The 15,179-nt window shown below is 45.0% G+C and overlaps 1 protein-coding gene across 1 annotated transcript; it reads right to left on the bottom strand.

The window, feature by feature from the left end:
* Window positions 1-5,193: 5,193 nt before the first annotated feature.
* Window positions 5,194-5,931, bottom strand: LOC104676304 (jupiter microtubule associated homolog 1-like). Its single transcript, XM_030915209.1, has 2 exons — window positions 5,528-5,931; window positions 5,194-5,392 (listed from the first exon to the last, which is right to left on the bottom strand). Exons 1-2 carry the CDS (start codon window positions 5,821-5,823, stop codon window positions 5,194-5,196), a joined length of 495 nt encoding a protein of 164 aa, XP_030771069.1. The 5' UTR covers window positions 5,824-5,931.
* Between the last annotated feature and the right edge of the window lie 9,248 nt (window positions 5,932-15,179).

Genomic DNA, 15,179 nt, shown 5'->3' with positions numbered 1-15,179 from the left:
GTGGGAAGTACCTGGACATCAGGCTGGAAGGGCAGGTTGTAGACATGTTGTGGAGGCCCTTAAAAGCCTTCTATTCAAAGTGGGATAGTATTGCTCACTGTGAACTAAGAACTGTGGAGGTTTTGTGCAGATGAGTAATTCACAGCTTCAGAGATGGGCTGTGGAAAGCGAAGTCCGGATGGGGGCCGCAGAGCGTGGATTCGAAACCCATCTGGTAAGTGGCAGCATTTTCCGGCTGCATTTCTAGACCTTGGTCAAATTACCTAACCTCTTTACCTTAAGTTTCTGCATTTATAAAATGAGAATATTAGTGCTTTGCTCATAAGATTTGGGGGGAAATTATATGAAATAATAAGTTGGCAAATACTAAGCACTCAAATGTTAACTGTTATTATTTTCATTTCTCTAAATTTCTCTGACACTTACTGCCAATACCTACACATTAGCCTTACTTATTTTTGAATACTTTCAAGTACGCTGATCTTGTCTCACAATCAGACCAAAAACCTCTATGCAAGGATAACGTCTTAAACTCTTTCCTAGCTCTCCTAATTCCTATATGAGCTTCTGGGCACAGAGACGACGAACTCAATATTCATTGATTGGTTGTTGCAGGGGCAGCAAAACCACTCTGTCTAAGACAGTAGTTAGTGGCTGGTAAACATTTCCACACGTTGTCTCCTCATGAACTGATGGTCTGGGTTCAGGGCTTAGCAGGAAAATGACCACATTACTGAAGCCACTTCCCAAATTACAAGATTTAATGAGCCAAGGAAATTAAATTATTCTCTAAAGTGTGTTTTCTGGTTTAGATTATGACTTGATTGCCACATTTGTTACCACCAAATCTTTAGGGAAAATTCCACACAGATACAAATAGACCTGGGCTGAAAGCACTATCATTCATATAGCAAATTCATTTATTAAGAATTTGCTATATGAAAGGTAAGTCTGATGCAAAGATGTACACAGACTATGATCCTTGCCCACAAATAGTTTGCTATCCATCAGGAAAGCAAAACTGCAGAAACAAATAATTGCAATACAAGGCAGTATGTGATACGTGTAATTAGAATGGCAGAATGTCTAAATGAACTAAGAGGAGTGAGAAGTCAGAAAAGGCCTCCTGAAAAAGTATGTACACAGGGCTTTGAAGGATGAGCAGGATTCCCATCACTAGAGCTGGATAAAGAGCTCTTTAAACTGGATGATGTATGCAAAGACAGAGCTCGCAGAAGTCCAGGTGGTTAGAACATGAGGTGTGCAGAGGGGTGCAGGAGGAGGAGACAGTTGAAAACCAGAGCCAGGAAAGCCTTCAATGCTGTTATGAGCTTGAATTTTGAATGTAGACAAGTGGGAGATCTTAAGGTTTCAGAGTAAAAAAACGACGTGGCCTTTACTGTGTGATTTGTGATTAGTCGGTGGTGAAGTGTGGGTAGGAGATGCTAGAAGTCATGGGAATAGCCCAGGTATGAAGTAAGGAGGATGAAATTAGGCAGTAGCGTTAGAAATGGAAAGCGTATAGATAAGCAAAGGATTATAAAGGATTCATTAACTATTTGGTCATGGAAGCCTGGGGAAGCATCAAAGAATGTCTTTTCCTGAGGTCACGCGCTGGGATGTAGCCGTGCTGATTTGGTGCTGTCAGGACCACCCAGTAAACATCTGGGAGGCGCTCAATATATGGCCGGAGCTCTGAAGGAAGGTCAGAACCAGCAGAGTCCTTCCCGTGCAAGCCCTTTCCCTGTGTGCCAGCCGAGTGAGTTGGGGGAGGGTCACGTACCAAAAGAAAGAAAACACTTAGGCCAGGCTCAGTGGCTCGCGCCTGTAATCCTAGCACTTTGGGAGGCCAAGGCGGGCAGATCACAAGGTCAGGAGTTTGAGACCAGCCTGGCCAACATGATGAAACCCTGTCTCTACTAAAAATACAAAAAATTAGCTGGGTCTGGTGGTGGGCACCTGTAATCCCAGCTACTTGGGAGACTGAAGCAGGAGAATCACTTGAATCCAGGTTGCTGGAGGTTGCAGTGAGCCAAGATCGCGCCATTGCACTCCAGCCTGGGCAACAAGAGCGAAACTCCATCTCCAAAAAAAAAAAAAAAAAAAGAAAGAAAACACATAGAGGAAAGAAGGTAAGAGGCAAATCTGGGGTCATAGTCAGGGAACTGAAAAAGGAGCCAGAGAGAGAATTCAAAGACAAAATAATTATTACTAATGTTGGTGAGTGTTTATGATCCCAGCACTATCCTCCTAAGTGCTGTCCATGCATTCATGCATTTGATCCTCACCATGTAATGAAAAAAGTACCATGACCTGAAGAAAGTGAGAGCCAGAGAGCTTAAGCCTCTTGCCCAAGCTCGCACAGCAAGGCTCAGAGCCTGGAATCCTACACAGGCAGCATGAATCCAGCCCATTCTGCCTCTAAAGTCAGAGTAAAGGGCTGGGCCCCTGAAATCAAGGGATAAAAAAGTTCAGGGGAGGTTGAAAGCATCAGTGCTGATGACAGGTTACCATGAACCGAGACCTGGAAGGGATATTCTAAAATGAGCCTCTGCTGTCACAAGCGTGTGTGTGCACAAGTGCATACTTGGCGCTGGACTTCACACCAGCCTGGCTCCCTCTAACAAGGCTGGTCAAGCATGACAAGAAGGTTTTCACTCGAATTATTGTCCTGGAAACAAGATGGCTAAATGCATTCAGCACCAGCCTTCTCTCTCATCATCTTAGATCCATTAAACCCATTCAACCTGCCAGTCAGGTGGCTGGAAAAGAACGTAAGCTAAACCCCAACTGTCCGCAGAGCGATCCTTTAATGAAAGGCCAGAGTAATCTAATGAAAGCTTCAGGCTCCTCTTTAGCTGAGGCCAAAGAAAGGTAGGGAAAGGGATATTATAATCAAGGACATTTAAACAGGGCTTAAGCAGCACTGAGAGTTCTACTTCCCATTTATTAGGGTAATAGGACATTATCCTCCAAGGACATCTGAGGGCTATTGAGTTTTAAGGTAAATTTATATCAGGGCACTGGTATTCAACTGCCTTGGCTTGAATTTTTGATCCTACTCAGTGACCTGATTACAGAATCAAGGTGTACATTCTTTCTGCTGGGCAGACCCACCTGGCCCTCTAGGAGCTGTTTAAGGATTCCTCCTGCACAATGTGAAGCCCACAGGAGACCTCAGACCTCCATGTCATTGTGATGGTTTTCTAGCCTTCCCATCTCAAGTTCACGCTTGTGATCACGGCTCCTTCAAGTCTGCGTGTCTTCATCTCGTTTGACCCTGTGTTTTGTTTACACCGTCCCCTATGGTCTGGAATGCCGCAGCCTCTTCATTCTTTTGCACTTCTTCATTTATTCACTTGACAAACATGTACTGAGAGCCCACTATGGGGCAGGTGCTGTTCTAGTGGAAGAAGAGGCTCACTGATTAAGCGAATGTGTCATCTGTCAGATATGAGGAGGGACATAAAGAGAAATGAACGAGTGTAAGGGGACGGAGAGAGGGCAGAAAGGGGATCCGTTTTAGAGAGGCTATCAGTATATGAGGAGATATCTGAGCAAAAGCTTAAGCCGGGGAAAGATTGAGACATGGGGGCACGTGCTCTGCGTAGAGCACAGAGGTGTCTTCTCATTTCAGTCCCTTAAAGAATCTGCTGCTGTGTCCTCGAGTAACTTCCCAGGAAACACTGGGGAATGTGGAGGGGAATGGCTACTTGAAGGTATCATTGATAAAAGAAAGAGGAAAGGAGCAACTTACTGACCATTACGTCCAACTAGCCAAGACACCTGTTGCACAGAAACTTTCTTAGAACAAACTTTATTACAACCAAACAAATTCAGTATCTTCACCTGGGACATGAGTGTGCCTGGGTTTGGAAAAGATTTTATTATATTTTAATATAGTATTCTTCTTTGTGGTAATAATTATTGTGATGAAATTCTATCTGCTGACCTAACTAATTATTAGTTAGAATTTTGTAGACTTTATTATATGTAAATTCCACTACAATGTTCTGCCTTTCTTATAAAAATAATTACTTCAGTGGGCAATACATTTACAAGATTTAAAAATCAGATTGTATTGGCTGTGTGCAGTGGCCCACTCCTGTCATTCTAGCACTTTAGGAAGCAGAGGTGGGAGGATTGCTTGAGCCCAGAAGTTCAAGACCAACCTGGACAACATAGTGAGACACTGTCTGAATAAAATTTAAAAAAAATTTTTTTTAAAAAGAAAGGTATACACAGATGCATGGTGAAACGTCTTCCTCCCACCCTTTGTCCTTCTGTTGCCCAGATGGCATCTGGAGCCTCAGCACACTTACACACACACAACTGCTATTACTAGTACCTTAGGGACCCTTCCTGAGTTTCTTCATGCATATACAAATAAGTTGTATGAGGCCATTCTCACACTGCTGTACAGAATACCTGAGGCTGGGTTATTTATAAAGAGGTTTGGCTGGGTACGGTGGCTCACCCTTGTAATCCCAGCACTTTGGGAGGCCAAGGCGGGTGGATCACTTGAAGTCAGGAGTTCGAGACCAGCCTAGCCAACATGGTGAAACCCTGTCTCTACTAAAAATACAAAAATAGCTGGGCATGGTGGAGGGTGCCTGTAATCCCAGCTACTGGGGATGCTGAGATAGGAGAATCAGTTAAACCCGGGAAGCGAAGGTTGCGGTGAGCCAAGATCACACCATTGCACTCCAGCCTGGGCAACAAGAGCAAAATTCCATCTCAAAAAAAAAAAAAAATTTTTTTTTCTTGGAGATTTCCTTATAAGAAATAGAGGATTTCTCATTCCATTTTACTGCTGCATAGCATTCTGCTATATGAAAGATCATGATTTGTTTAAAGTCTCCCTCTGGGCAGAGGTTGCAGTGAGCTGAGAACACGCCACTGCACTCCAGCCTGGGTGAGAGAGCAAGACTCTGTCAAAAAAAAAAAAAAAAAAAAAAAAAAAAAAAACTCCCTCTGATGGACTAGTAGGCTTCCAGATTTTTGTTATCCAAACAAAATAACTTGGAACATTTATCATTTTGCCTGTGTATGAGTCTAGCTGTAGAAGAAACTCCTAGAAGAATTGCTAGATCAAATGGTGTACTCATTAGTGATTTTTTTTTTTTTAACATAAAGTGCTTCTTTTTAATAAACAAATCCAAGAGATGTACAGTCAGGCTCAAGTTGTGCAGTTCACAAGCATGGAGAAAACACAAAACCACAGCGTTCAGGACAGTCAGAGCTAACCCAACACGAGGCTGGACTTGCCGCCAGGGGGATTTCTTCTGGATGGCACTGGGGCGGGGGCCACTGGGCTAGGCACAGGCGCAGCAGGCACCGGCATCTCTTCACTCTGCCCCAGGCTGCCTGGCAAGTCTGTGTCCACATTTTCGGTAGTCCAAGATACTCGGGAGGCTAAGGCAGGAGAATCGCTTGAACCTGGGAGACGGAGGTTGCATTGAGCCGAGATCGCACCACTGCACTCCAGCCTGGGCGACAGAGCAAGACATGAATATCACCTTCTCCCTTCAGATCTAAGAAGTCTCCGGGGCTTGCTTCAGAGGAGTTCCTTCTCTGCAGTCCAGATGACTCCAAGTCTTCCCTGCCACCACTAGACTTGGCACCTGCCGACTTGGCCCAAGAAGCTTGATTTTCTTCAGGTGTCCCAAAGATATTAGAGGCCATTTTGTTCTTCCTCACAGGTTGTTCTGTTGGTTCATCAAAACCTAATGAAAAATTGGATCCACCACCTGGAGGCCGCAAAACCCGGGAGCTATTCCTGCTGTTAGGGTCGACTCCCTTGAAGGTGGTCGTCGTGGTCATGGTGCCGAGGAGCGAGGTAGGCTGGCGCGGGAGCAGAACACTCAAAGGGTCGGACCCGAGGTGCGCAGGGAAACTCCACACCCAACAGCCGGCCACCGCCGCAGGAGCCGCCGCCGCTTTTTTTGAGACGGAGTCTTGCTCTGTCGCCCAGGCTGGAGTGCAGTGGCGTGATCTCGGCTCACTGCAAGCTCCACCTCCCAAGTGCACGCCATTCTCCTGCCTCGGCCCCTCGAGTAGCTGGGACTACAGGCGCCTGCCACCACACCCAGCTAATGTTTTGTATTTTTAGTGGAGACGGGGTTTCACCGTGCTAGCCAGGATGGCCTTGATCTCCTGACCTCAAGATCTGCCCGCCTCAGCCTCCCAAAGTGCTGGGATTATAGGCGTGAGCCACCGCGCCCGGCCACTAGTGATTTTTTTAGGTATCACTAAACAGCCTTCCCTAGAGGTTGTACCATTTAACTGTCATTTCTTCTCTCTTTCTCTCATGACATACAATTTATTGAATGTCTAGTGCCTCTTAGGCACCATGGGAAGTACTAAGGATGTGAATCAAGTAAGATTTGGTTTCTGTATCATTGGAGCTCACAGTCTGGTGCAGTGGTTTTCAACTGGGATGATTTTACTCTCCAGGGACGTTCGGCAATGTCTACAGACATGTTTTGGCTGGGGGGGGGGGGGGGTTGCCAATGGCATACTGGCATGTAGTGGTTAGAAGCCAGGGATGCTGTCAAACATCCTACAATGCACATGGAAGTCCTCACTACACAAGCAAGTTTAAGCCCAAAATGTCAATAGTGCTGGGTTGAGAAGCCCTGGGCTTGTGGGAGAGAGAGACAGACACTCAAATGTGCTATGGAAAAGGTGTGTTCTTGAAACTTAGAGGAGTGACTTCCAAAGGGCTTTTTCAGCAGGGGCAAGTGGATTCTGGAGGGAGGGAGGTGCGAGAACAAAGGGAACAGCAAGTGCAGTGGTGTGGAGGTGTGAACAGCTTGACTCAGGAGGAAGGACAAGTGATTTTGAATGGCTAGACTAGTGAAAACTGTATGAGTGTGGAACAAGGCCAGAGACAGGCATGGATGGTGCTTACTGACAAGGGCCCTAGCCGCTAAGCTAATGTGGGGAGTCAGTGAAGGGTTTTAAGCAGGGGAGTGAGTCACTTAGATGTGCATTTTAAAGAAACTCACATTGGGTGTGGGAGAGAGGACAGACTGGATGGGATCAGACTGGCCACGGGCAGAAGAGTGAGGAGGCTGCAGCAATAATCCAGGTTGGAAGTGACAAGAGCCACCACCAAGTGAGAGTGGGAACAGAGGGGAGGGGACAGGCTCAGGAGATATAAAAGGTAGATTCAGAAGGCCATGGAGCTAAGAAGGAGCTCTATAGGATAATTCCTAGGTTTCTGATATGTAAGCAATAGGGTGGACAGAGAGGTCAGTCTGTGAAATAGAGAACGCAGGAGAGCAGATGGAGACGGGGAGAAATGCAAACAGACGTGTTGTGTCTGAGCGCCGTGGGGCTGGTCAGTGAGCAGGGGAATATTCAGACCCCCAGTCAGCAGAAAGCCCAGGGCCAGCATGCACATTCAAGAGGCATCAGCCAGGAGCTGTCCTTTGAGGCCCTGGGTGTGGATAAGCTTATCCAGGCGGAATGAAGAAAGAGAAGTGGGTGGAGAGCCCAGCCCTGGGGAGCAGCTGTTGATTGGCCTCTGTGGAAATTGCAGGAGGAGCTGAATGCTCAGATCTTTTATGAATTTCTGTTGTCATTTCTTCCAGCTTTGCCAACTGTGGGGCTCTCTGTTTTCTTCTGTGCAAATGTCCTAATTCTTGGCAATTTAAAGGGTTTTGCAAATCTAACTTATTGTTATTAATACTGTTATTGTGATTATCCTAACTGTTCATCTAGTAACCAAAAGCCTTCCTCAACTTACCCTTTGCCACCTCCTATAATCATCCTTGGTTTTCTGCCTGCTTCATAAGGAACTCTGTGCAAATGCCTACCATGGAAATGAAAAACTCTATTGTAATTGTCTGTTGTTTGATTCCCCAGTTATGCTAAAAGCTCCTTAGGGCAAGAACTGCAGTTTATTTGTCTCAGAATCTCCAGCACCTATGACAATGCTTAGCACTTAGGTATTTGAAAAATGACTGTTAACAAATGGTTTTGGTTGAGTTCTAAGAGGTTTATTGACAGGCCCACTATCCATCCCAGGGCAGTGCTGGTTTATACCTGTTGTCCTGGCAGAGTTATAAATAACATTAATAATAACCCCTTTCAGCCAGGCGTGGTGGCTCATGCCTGTAATTCCAGCACTTTGGGAGGCTGAGGCGGATGGATCACTTGAGGTCCGGAATTCGAGACCAGCCTGGCCAACATGGTGAAATTTCATCTCTACTAAAAATACAAAAATTAGTCGGGCATAGTGGCACATGCCTGTAATCCCAGCTACCCAGGAGGCTGAGACAGGACAGTCACTTGAATCCAGGAGGCGGAGGTTGCAGTGAGCCAAGATCACGCCACTGCACTCCAGCCTGGGTGACAGAGCGAGACTCTGTCTCAAAATAATAATAATAATAATAATAGCCCTTTTCAGTCACAAATGTGCCCTAGTATATGTATATATAAAAGTATAAAGTACTAAAGTACAGATAAAGTATATGGTGACCCTATTTGCAGAACACTAAACTGTCATAGCCGGTCCTACCATTAGGTAGGCTTCTCTGTTTACAAAACATTCCTGCCAGAGAAATCGGTGGACACAGCAGGGTAGGTTACCAACTCAAGTCAACATTGAAGAAATGGGAGCCACTCTTCCGAGATAAGATAACAGCCTTATGGGAAAAAGGGAAATCAGGCAGATCCTCACAGTAATAAAACTTGTTTTAAAACTAGCAAGCTATCAAATCAGTATCAAAAATAGTTGGCACAAATAGAGTGGTTGCAGTGTTAAGAACCAAGAATCATGGGATTTTTTTTTTTTTTTTTTTTTTTTTGTGAGGTCTTGGATAGGAGAATCATGAATTTTTTTTTTCTTTTTCTTCGTTTTATTGAGATGGAGTTTTGCTCTTGTCGCCCAGGCTGGAGCGCAATGGTGCGATCTCGGCTCACTGCAACCTCCGCCTCCCCAGTTCAAGCGATTCTCCTGCCTCAGCCTCCCAAGTAGCTGAGATTACAGGCACCCGCCACCATGCCCAGCTAATTTTTGTATTTTTAGTAGAAACAGGGTCTTGCCATGTTGGCCAGGCTGGTCTTGAACTCCTGACCTTGGGTGATCCACCACCCTCGGCCTCCCAAAGTGCTGGGGATTACAGGCATGAGCCACCACGCTCAGCCGAATCATGATATTTTTTAATTTTTTTTTTTTTTTTGAGACGGAGTTTGGCTTTTGTTGCCCAGGCTGGAGTGCAATGGCGCGATCTCGGCTCACTGCAACCTCCGCCTCCCGGGTTCAAGCAATTCTCTTGCCTCGGCCTACTGAGTAGCTAGGATTACAGGCACCCACCACCATGCCTGGCTAATTTTTGTATTTTTACAGGTATTTTTTATAGGTATAATAATTCATTGTGCAAGTGGGGAAAGTGAGGCATAGAGAAGTTATGTTGAGCTGGCCAGTATATAACTTGTGTAAAAATTGGGCCTAGACATAAGAGTAATCAAATAGATCAATGAAAGATAGCAGAGAACTGAAAAAGAGACCCACATTGCAGTCATTTGATTTTCAACAAAGGTAACAAGAAATCTAGTGGGGAAAGGAGTTTTTTCAACCAACGGTGCTGGAACAACTAGATACCCAGATCTGGGGAAAGACCAGGCATGGACATGTCTGTAATCCCAGCACTTTAGCAGGCTGAGGCAAGAAGATCACTTGAACTTAGGAGTTCGAGACCAGTCTGGGCAACATAGTAAGACCCTGTCTCTACAAAAACAAAAATAAAAATTAGTTAAGCATGGTGACGTCTGCCTGTGGTCCCAGATACTCAGGAGGCTGAGGCAGGAGGATCACCTGAGCCCAGGGAGGTCGAGGCTGCAGTGAGCTGTGATTGTGCCACTGCACTTCAGCGTGGGCAACACAGTAAGACCTTGTCTCAAAAAAAAAAAAAAAAAATCAAACTAACATATGGAGAAAAAGTGAACTTTGACCACATACCCCACACCATTCACAAAGATTAATTTGAGATGGATTAGAGACCTAAAACTCTTCAGTTTTAGTACTGTACAGTGAAACATCTAGAGAAAACCACAAGAGAATATCTTTGGGATTTAAGGGTAGGCAAATACATCTTAGAGGAGACAGAGAAAACAATAATTACAAAAAACCAAAACTTATCAATTTAGATTTCATCAAAATAAAAAACTTCCACTCATCAAAAGAAACTGTTAAGAAAAGAGTAAGTGGGCTGGGTGCAGTGGCTCATGCCTGTAATCCCAGCACTTTGGGAGGCCAAGGCAGGTGGATGACCTGAGGTCAGGAGTTTGAGACCAGCCTGACCAACATCATGAAATCCCATCTCTACAGGAAATACAAAAATTAGCCGGACGTGGTGGTGGGTGCCCGTAATCTCAGCTACTCAGAAGACTAAGGGAGAAGAATCACTAGAACCCGGCAGGCAGAGGTTTCAGTGAACCAAGATTGTGCCACTGAGCTCCAGCCTGGGCGACAGAGTGAGACTCCATCTAAAAAAAAGGAAAGAAAAAGAAAAAAATAAGCAAGCCACAGACTGAAAAAAATTTGCAAAACATATATCGAATAGATGCCTATTAGTTAGAAAGAGAAAAACAGGAACTTCACGGTGGAGAAATCTGGCAGATTCCACTTTTAACCGTGTGACCTAAGTTAATATCACCGGTAACGGGACTGATGGACATCACATGTATCATGACAGGCTGCACTGAGAAGGACCCAATCTCTCTTCTGTGGTATTCCTGAAAAAAAAAAAAAAGCGTATCTTCAATCTAATCCTGCAGGAAGATCAGACAAATACAAAATGAGGGAAATTCTGCAAAACAGGTGGCTTACTCCCTTCAAAAGTATCAAGGTTGTAAAGGACAAAGAAATACGAGAAACTGTTCCAGATTACAGGAGACTAAAGAGACATAATTGAATACAGCGTGTGATCCCAGATAGTACCAAACAGAGAACACTGATGAGACAGCTGGTGAAATATGAAGAAGGTCAAAGTTTAGATAATACTATTATATTAATAGTTTCCCGATGTGCATAATTATCACTGTTATGAACAGGATGTACTTTTTAAATTTTTTTTTTTTTTTTTTTTTTTTTGAGACAGAGTCTCGCTGTGTCGCCCAGGCTGGAGTGCAGTGGCCGGATCTCAGCTCACTGCAAGCTCTGCCTCCCGGGTTTACGCCATTCTCCTGGCTCAGCCTCCCGAGTAGCTGGGACTACAGGCACCCACCAACTCGCCCGGCTAGTTTTTTGTATTTTTTAGTAGAGACAGGGTTTCACCGTATTAGCCAGGATGGTCTCGATTTCCTGACCTAGTGATCCGCCCGTCTCGGCCTCCCAAAGTGCTGGGATTACAGGCTTGAGCCACCACGCCCGGCCACCTAAATTTTTAATTACTTAAAAAATTGTTATTTTATTTTATTTTTTTTAGAGACAGGGTCTTGCTATATTGCCCAGGCTGGACTCCTCTGCTGAAGCCATCCTCCTGCCTCAGCCTCCTGAGCAGCTGGGGCTACGGAGGTACATCACTATGCCCAGCTAGGATATATTTTTTAAAAGGAAATACACTCTGAAGGATTTAGAGGTAAAAGGGCATCCTGTCTGCAATTTACTCTCGAACATATTAAACATTTTGTTTATACATATGTGCACATATATAAGTATGTACATATTTATAGATGGAATAACTGATAAAGCAAATAGGATAAAACATTAACATTTGGGGAATGTGGGTAAAGGGACTATGGGAATTCCTAGTACCATTTTTGCAACATTTTGGAAGTCTAAAATTACTTCAAAATAAAAAATGTGTGTAGATGTATATCTGACAAGCAACTCATATTCAGAATGTATAAAGAATGTCATACTTATAACTCTATAAAAACACAAAACCCAATTAAAACCTGAAGCCTAGCACTTTGGAAGGCTGAGGCGGGAAGATTGCTTGCACACAGGAGTTTGAGATCAGCCTGGGCAACATAGCGAGACCCCTTCCTCTACAAAATATTAAAAAAGTAGTCAGGCATGGTGGCATGCACCTGTGATCCCAGCTCAATACAAGCTGGCCCGCCAACACAATATTGGGAGGCTGAGACAAGAGGATTGCTTAAGCCCAGGAGTTCGAGGCTACAGTGAGCTATGATCATGCCACTGCACTCCAGCCTGAGTGAAAGAGCGAGATCCTGTCTCTAAATTAATTAATTAATTTAATTAAAACAGCTTTTTATAAAACTGGACAAAATATTTGAAGGAACATTTCACAAACAAACATATGTGAAAGGGAAATAACTACATGAAAAGATGCTAAAAATCAGAAGCTATTGTGGAAATGCAAATTAAAACCACAATGCAATACTATCAAATGAAAAAGATTGACAGCACCAAATATTAGCAAAGATATGGAGCAACTGGAGCTTTCGTATATTGTTAGTGGGAGTGTTAACTGTAAAGAAGTTTTTTGTTTGTTTGTTTTTGGCTTTTTTTGAGACAAGATCTGGCTTTCTCATCCAGGCTGGAATGCAGTGGTGCAATCTCGGCTCACTGCAACCTCCACCTCTTGGGTTCAAGTGACCTCCCACCTCAGCCTCCCAAGCAGCGGGGACTACAGGTGCACACCACCATGTCTGGCTTATTTTTGTAGAGACGGCGTTTTGCCATGTTGCCCAGTCTGGTCTTGAACTCCTGGCTTCATGTGATCTGTCCATTTCAGCCTCCCAAAATGTTGGGACTACAGGTGTGAGCCACTGTGCCCAGTCCGCCAACACAATATTGAAGGAGAAGGAGAAAGTCAGAGGATTGACATTACCCAATTTAGAGACTTACTATAAGGCAGTGTGGTATTGCTAAAAGAACAGAAAAGCAGATAGCTGGAACTGAACAGACAGCCCAGACAGACAAGCATGGATATAGTTAAAGGATCTTTTTCAAAGGAGCAAAGGCAATACAACGGAGTGTCTTCTTTTCTTTTCTTTTCTCTTTTCTTTTCTTTTTTTTTTTTTTTTGAGACGGAGTCTCGCTATCACCCAGGCTGGAGTACAGTGGCCGGATCTCAGCTCACTGCAAGCTCCGCCTCCCAGGTTCACGCCATTCTCCTGCCTCAGCCTCCCGAGTAGCTGGGACTACAGGCGCCTGCCACGTCGCCCGGCTAGTTTTTTGTATTTTTTAGTAGAGACGGGGTTTCACCATGTTAGCCAGGATGGTCTCGATCTCCTGACCTCGTGATCCACCCGTCTTGGCCTCCCAAAGTGCTGGGATTACAGGCTTGAGCCACCGCGCCCGGCCCTTTTCTCTTTTCTTTTCTTTTTTTTCTTTTCTTTTCTTTCTGAGACAGTCTCACTCTGTCATCCAGGCTGGAGTCTAGTGGCACAGTCACAACTCACTGCAGCCCCAATCTCCTGGGCTCAACCGATTCTCTCACCTTAGCCTCCCGATTACCTGGGACCAGAGGTGCACACCACCAAGCCTGGGTAATTTTAAAATTTTTTGTAGAGATGGGGGTCTCACAAATTGCCCAGGCTGGCCTTGAACCCTTGGGCTCAAGGGATGCTCCTGCCACAGCCTCCCAAAGTGTTGGGATTACAGGCATGAGCCACTGTACCCAGCAGTGTTTTCAATAAATGGTGCTGGAACAACTGGACATCCATATGCAAAAAAAAAAAAAAAAAAAAGAATCTAGACATAGACCTTATATCCTATACAAAAAATAAATTCAAAATGGATCATAGACTTAACCATGCAGAACTATAAAACACGGACGACAACAGGCCAGGTGCGGTGGCTCACACCTATAATCCCAGCACTTTGGATGGCCAAGGCGGGTGGATCATGAGGTCAGGAGTTTGATACCAGCCTGACCAACATGGCGAAACCACGTACTTACTAAAAATACAAAAAAATCAGCCGGGCATGATGGCACACACCTGTAATCCCAGCTACTCAGGAGGCTGAGGCAGGAGAATTGCTTGAATCCAGGAGGCGGAGGTTGCAGTGAACCAAGATTGCGCCACTGCACTCCAGCCTGGGTGACAGAGCAAGACTCCATCTCAAAACAAACAAACAAAAAATAACATAAGAGAAAATCTAGGTGACTTGGGTTTTGCAATGACTTTGTAGTCATTGACACCAAAGTCATGATTCATGAAAGGCATAATTGATGATTATGAAAATTTAAAAATTTCATGAAAATTAGAAACGTCTGCTCTGAGAAAGATACCATCAAAAGAATGAGAAGACAAGTCACAGACTGAAAAAAAAATTTACAAAAGACATGTCTGATAAAGGATTGTTATCCAAAATATACAAGGAGCTCTTAGAACTCAATGATTAGAGGCTGGGCTTAGAACTCAATGATTAGAGGCTGGGCCCAGTGGCTCACGCCTGTAATCCCAGCACTTTGGGAGGCTGAAGCAGGCGGATCACCTGAGGTCGGGAGTTCGAGATCAGTCTCAACATGGAGAAACCCCGTCTCTACTAAAAACACAAAATTGCTGGGCGCGGTGGCTCAAGCCTGTAATCCCAGCACTCTGGGAGGCCGAGACGGGCGGATCACGAGGTCAGGAGATCGAGACCATCCTGGCTAACACGGTGAAACCCCGTCTCTACTAAAAAATACAAAAACAAAAACAAAAACAAAAACTAGCCGGGCAAGGTGGCAGGTGCCTGTAGTCCCAGCTACTCGGGAGGCTGAGGTAGGAGAATAGTGTAAACCCGGGAGGCAGAGCTTGCAGTGAGCCGAGATCCCGCCACCGCACTCCAGCCTGGGAGACAGAGGGAGACTCCGTCTCAAAAAAAACAAACAGCCGGGCGCGGTGGCTCACGCCTGTAATCCCAGCACTTTGGGAGGCCGAGACAGGCGGATCACGAGGTCAGGAGATCGAGACCATCCTGACTAACATGGTGAAATCTCGTCTCTACTAAAAATACAAAAAAAATTAGCCGGGCGCGGTGGCGGGCGCCTGTAGTTCCAGCTACTCGGGAGGCTGAGGCAGGAGAATGGCGTGAACCCGGGAGGCGGAGCTTGCAGTGAGTGGAGATCGCGCCACTGCACTCCAGCCTGGGCGACAGAGTGAGACTCCGTCTCAAAAAAAAAAAAAAAAAAAAAAAAAAAAAAAATTAACTGGGCACGGTGGTGCATGTCTATAATCCCAGCTACTCCAGAGGCTGAGGCAGAGAA

This window comes from Rhinopithecus roxellana, chromosome 13, assembly GCF_007565055.1.
Source record: "Rhinopithecus roxellana isolate Shanxi Qingling chromosome 13, ASM756505v1, whole genome shotgun sequence".
In the NCBI taxonomy this organism is placed as follows: domain Eukaryota; kingdom Metazoa; phylum Chordata; class Mammalia; order Primates; family Cercopithecidae; genus Rhinopithecus; species Rhinopithecus roxellana.
Note: the sequence above shows the minus strand (reverse complement) of the source record. Positions and strands in the feature narration are given on the sequence as shown.

Excerpts from the sequence above, each read along its gene's own strand:
- LOC104676304 (XM_030915209.1), bottom strand. The coding sequence starts at position 5,823 with ATGACCACGACGACCACCTTCAAGGGAGTCGACCCTAACAGCAGGAAT. Across the intron at positions 5,393-5,527 it reads GGAGACTTCTTAGATCTGAA|GAAAATGTGGACACAGACTT; the intron begins GGGAGAAGGTGA and ends TCTTGGACTACC.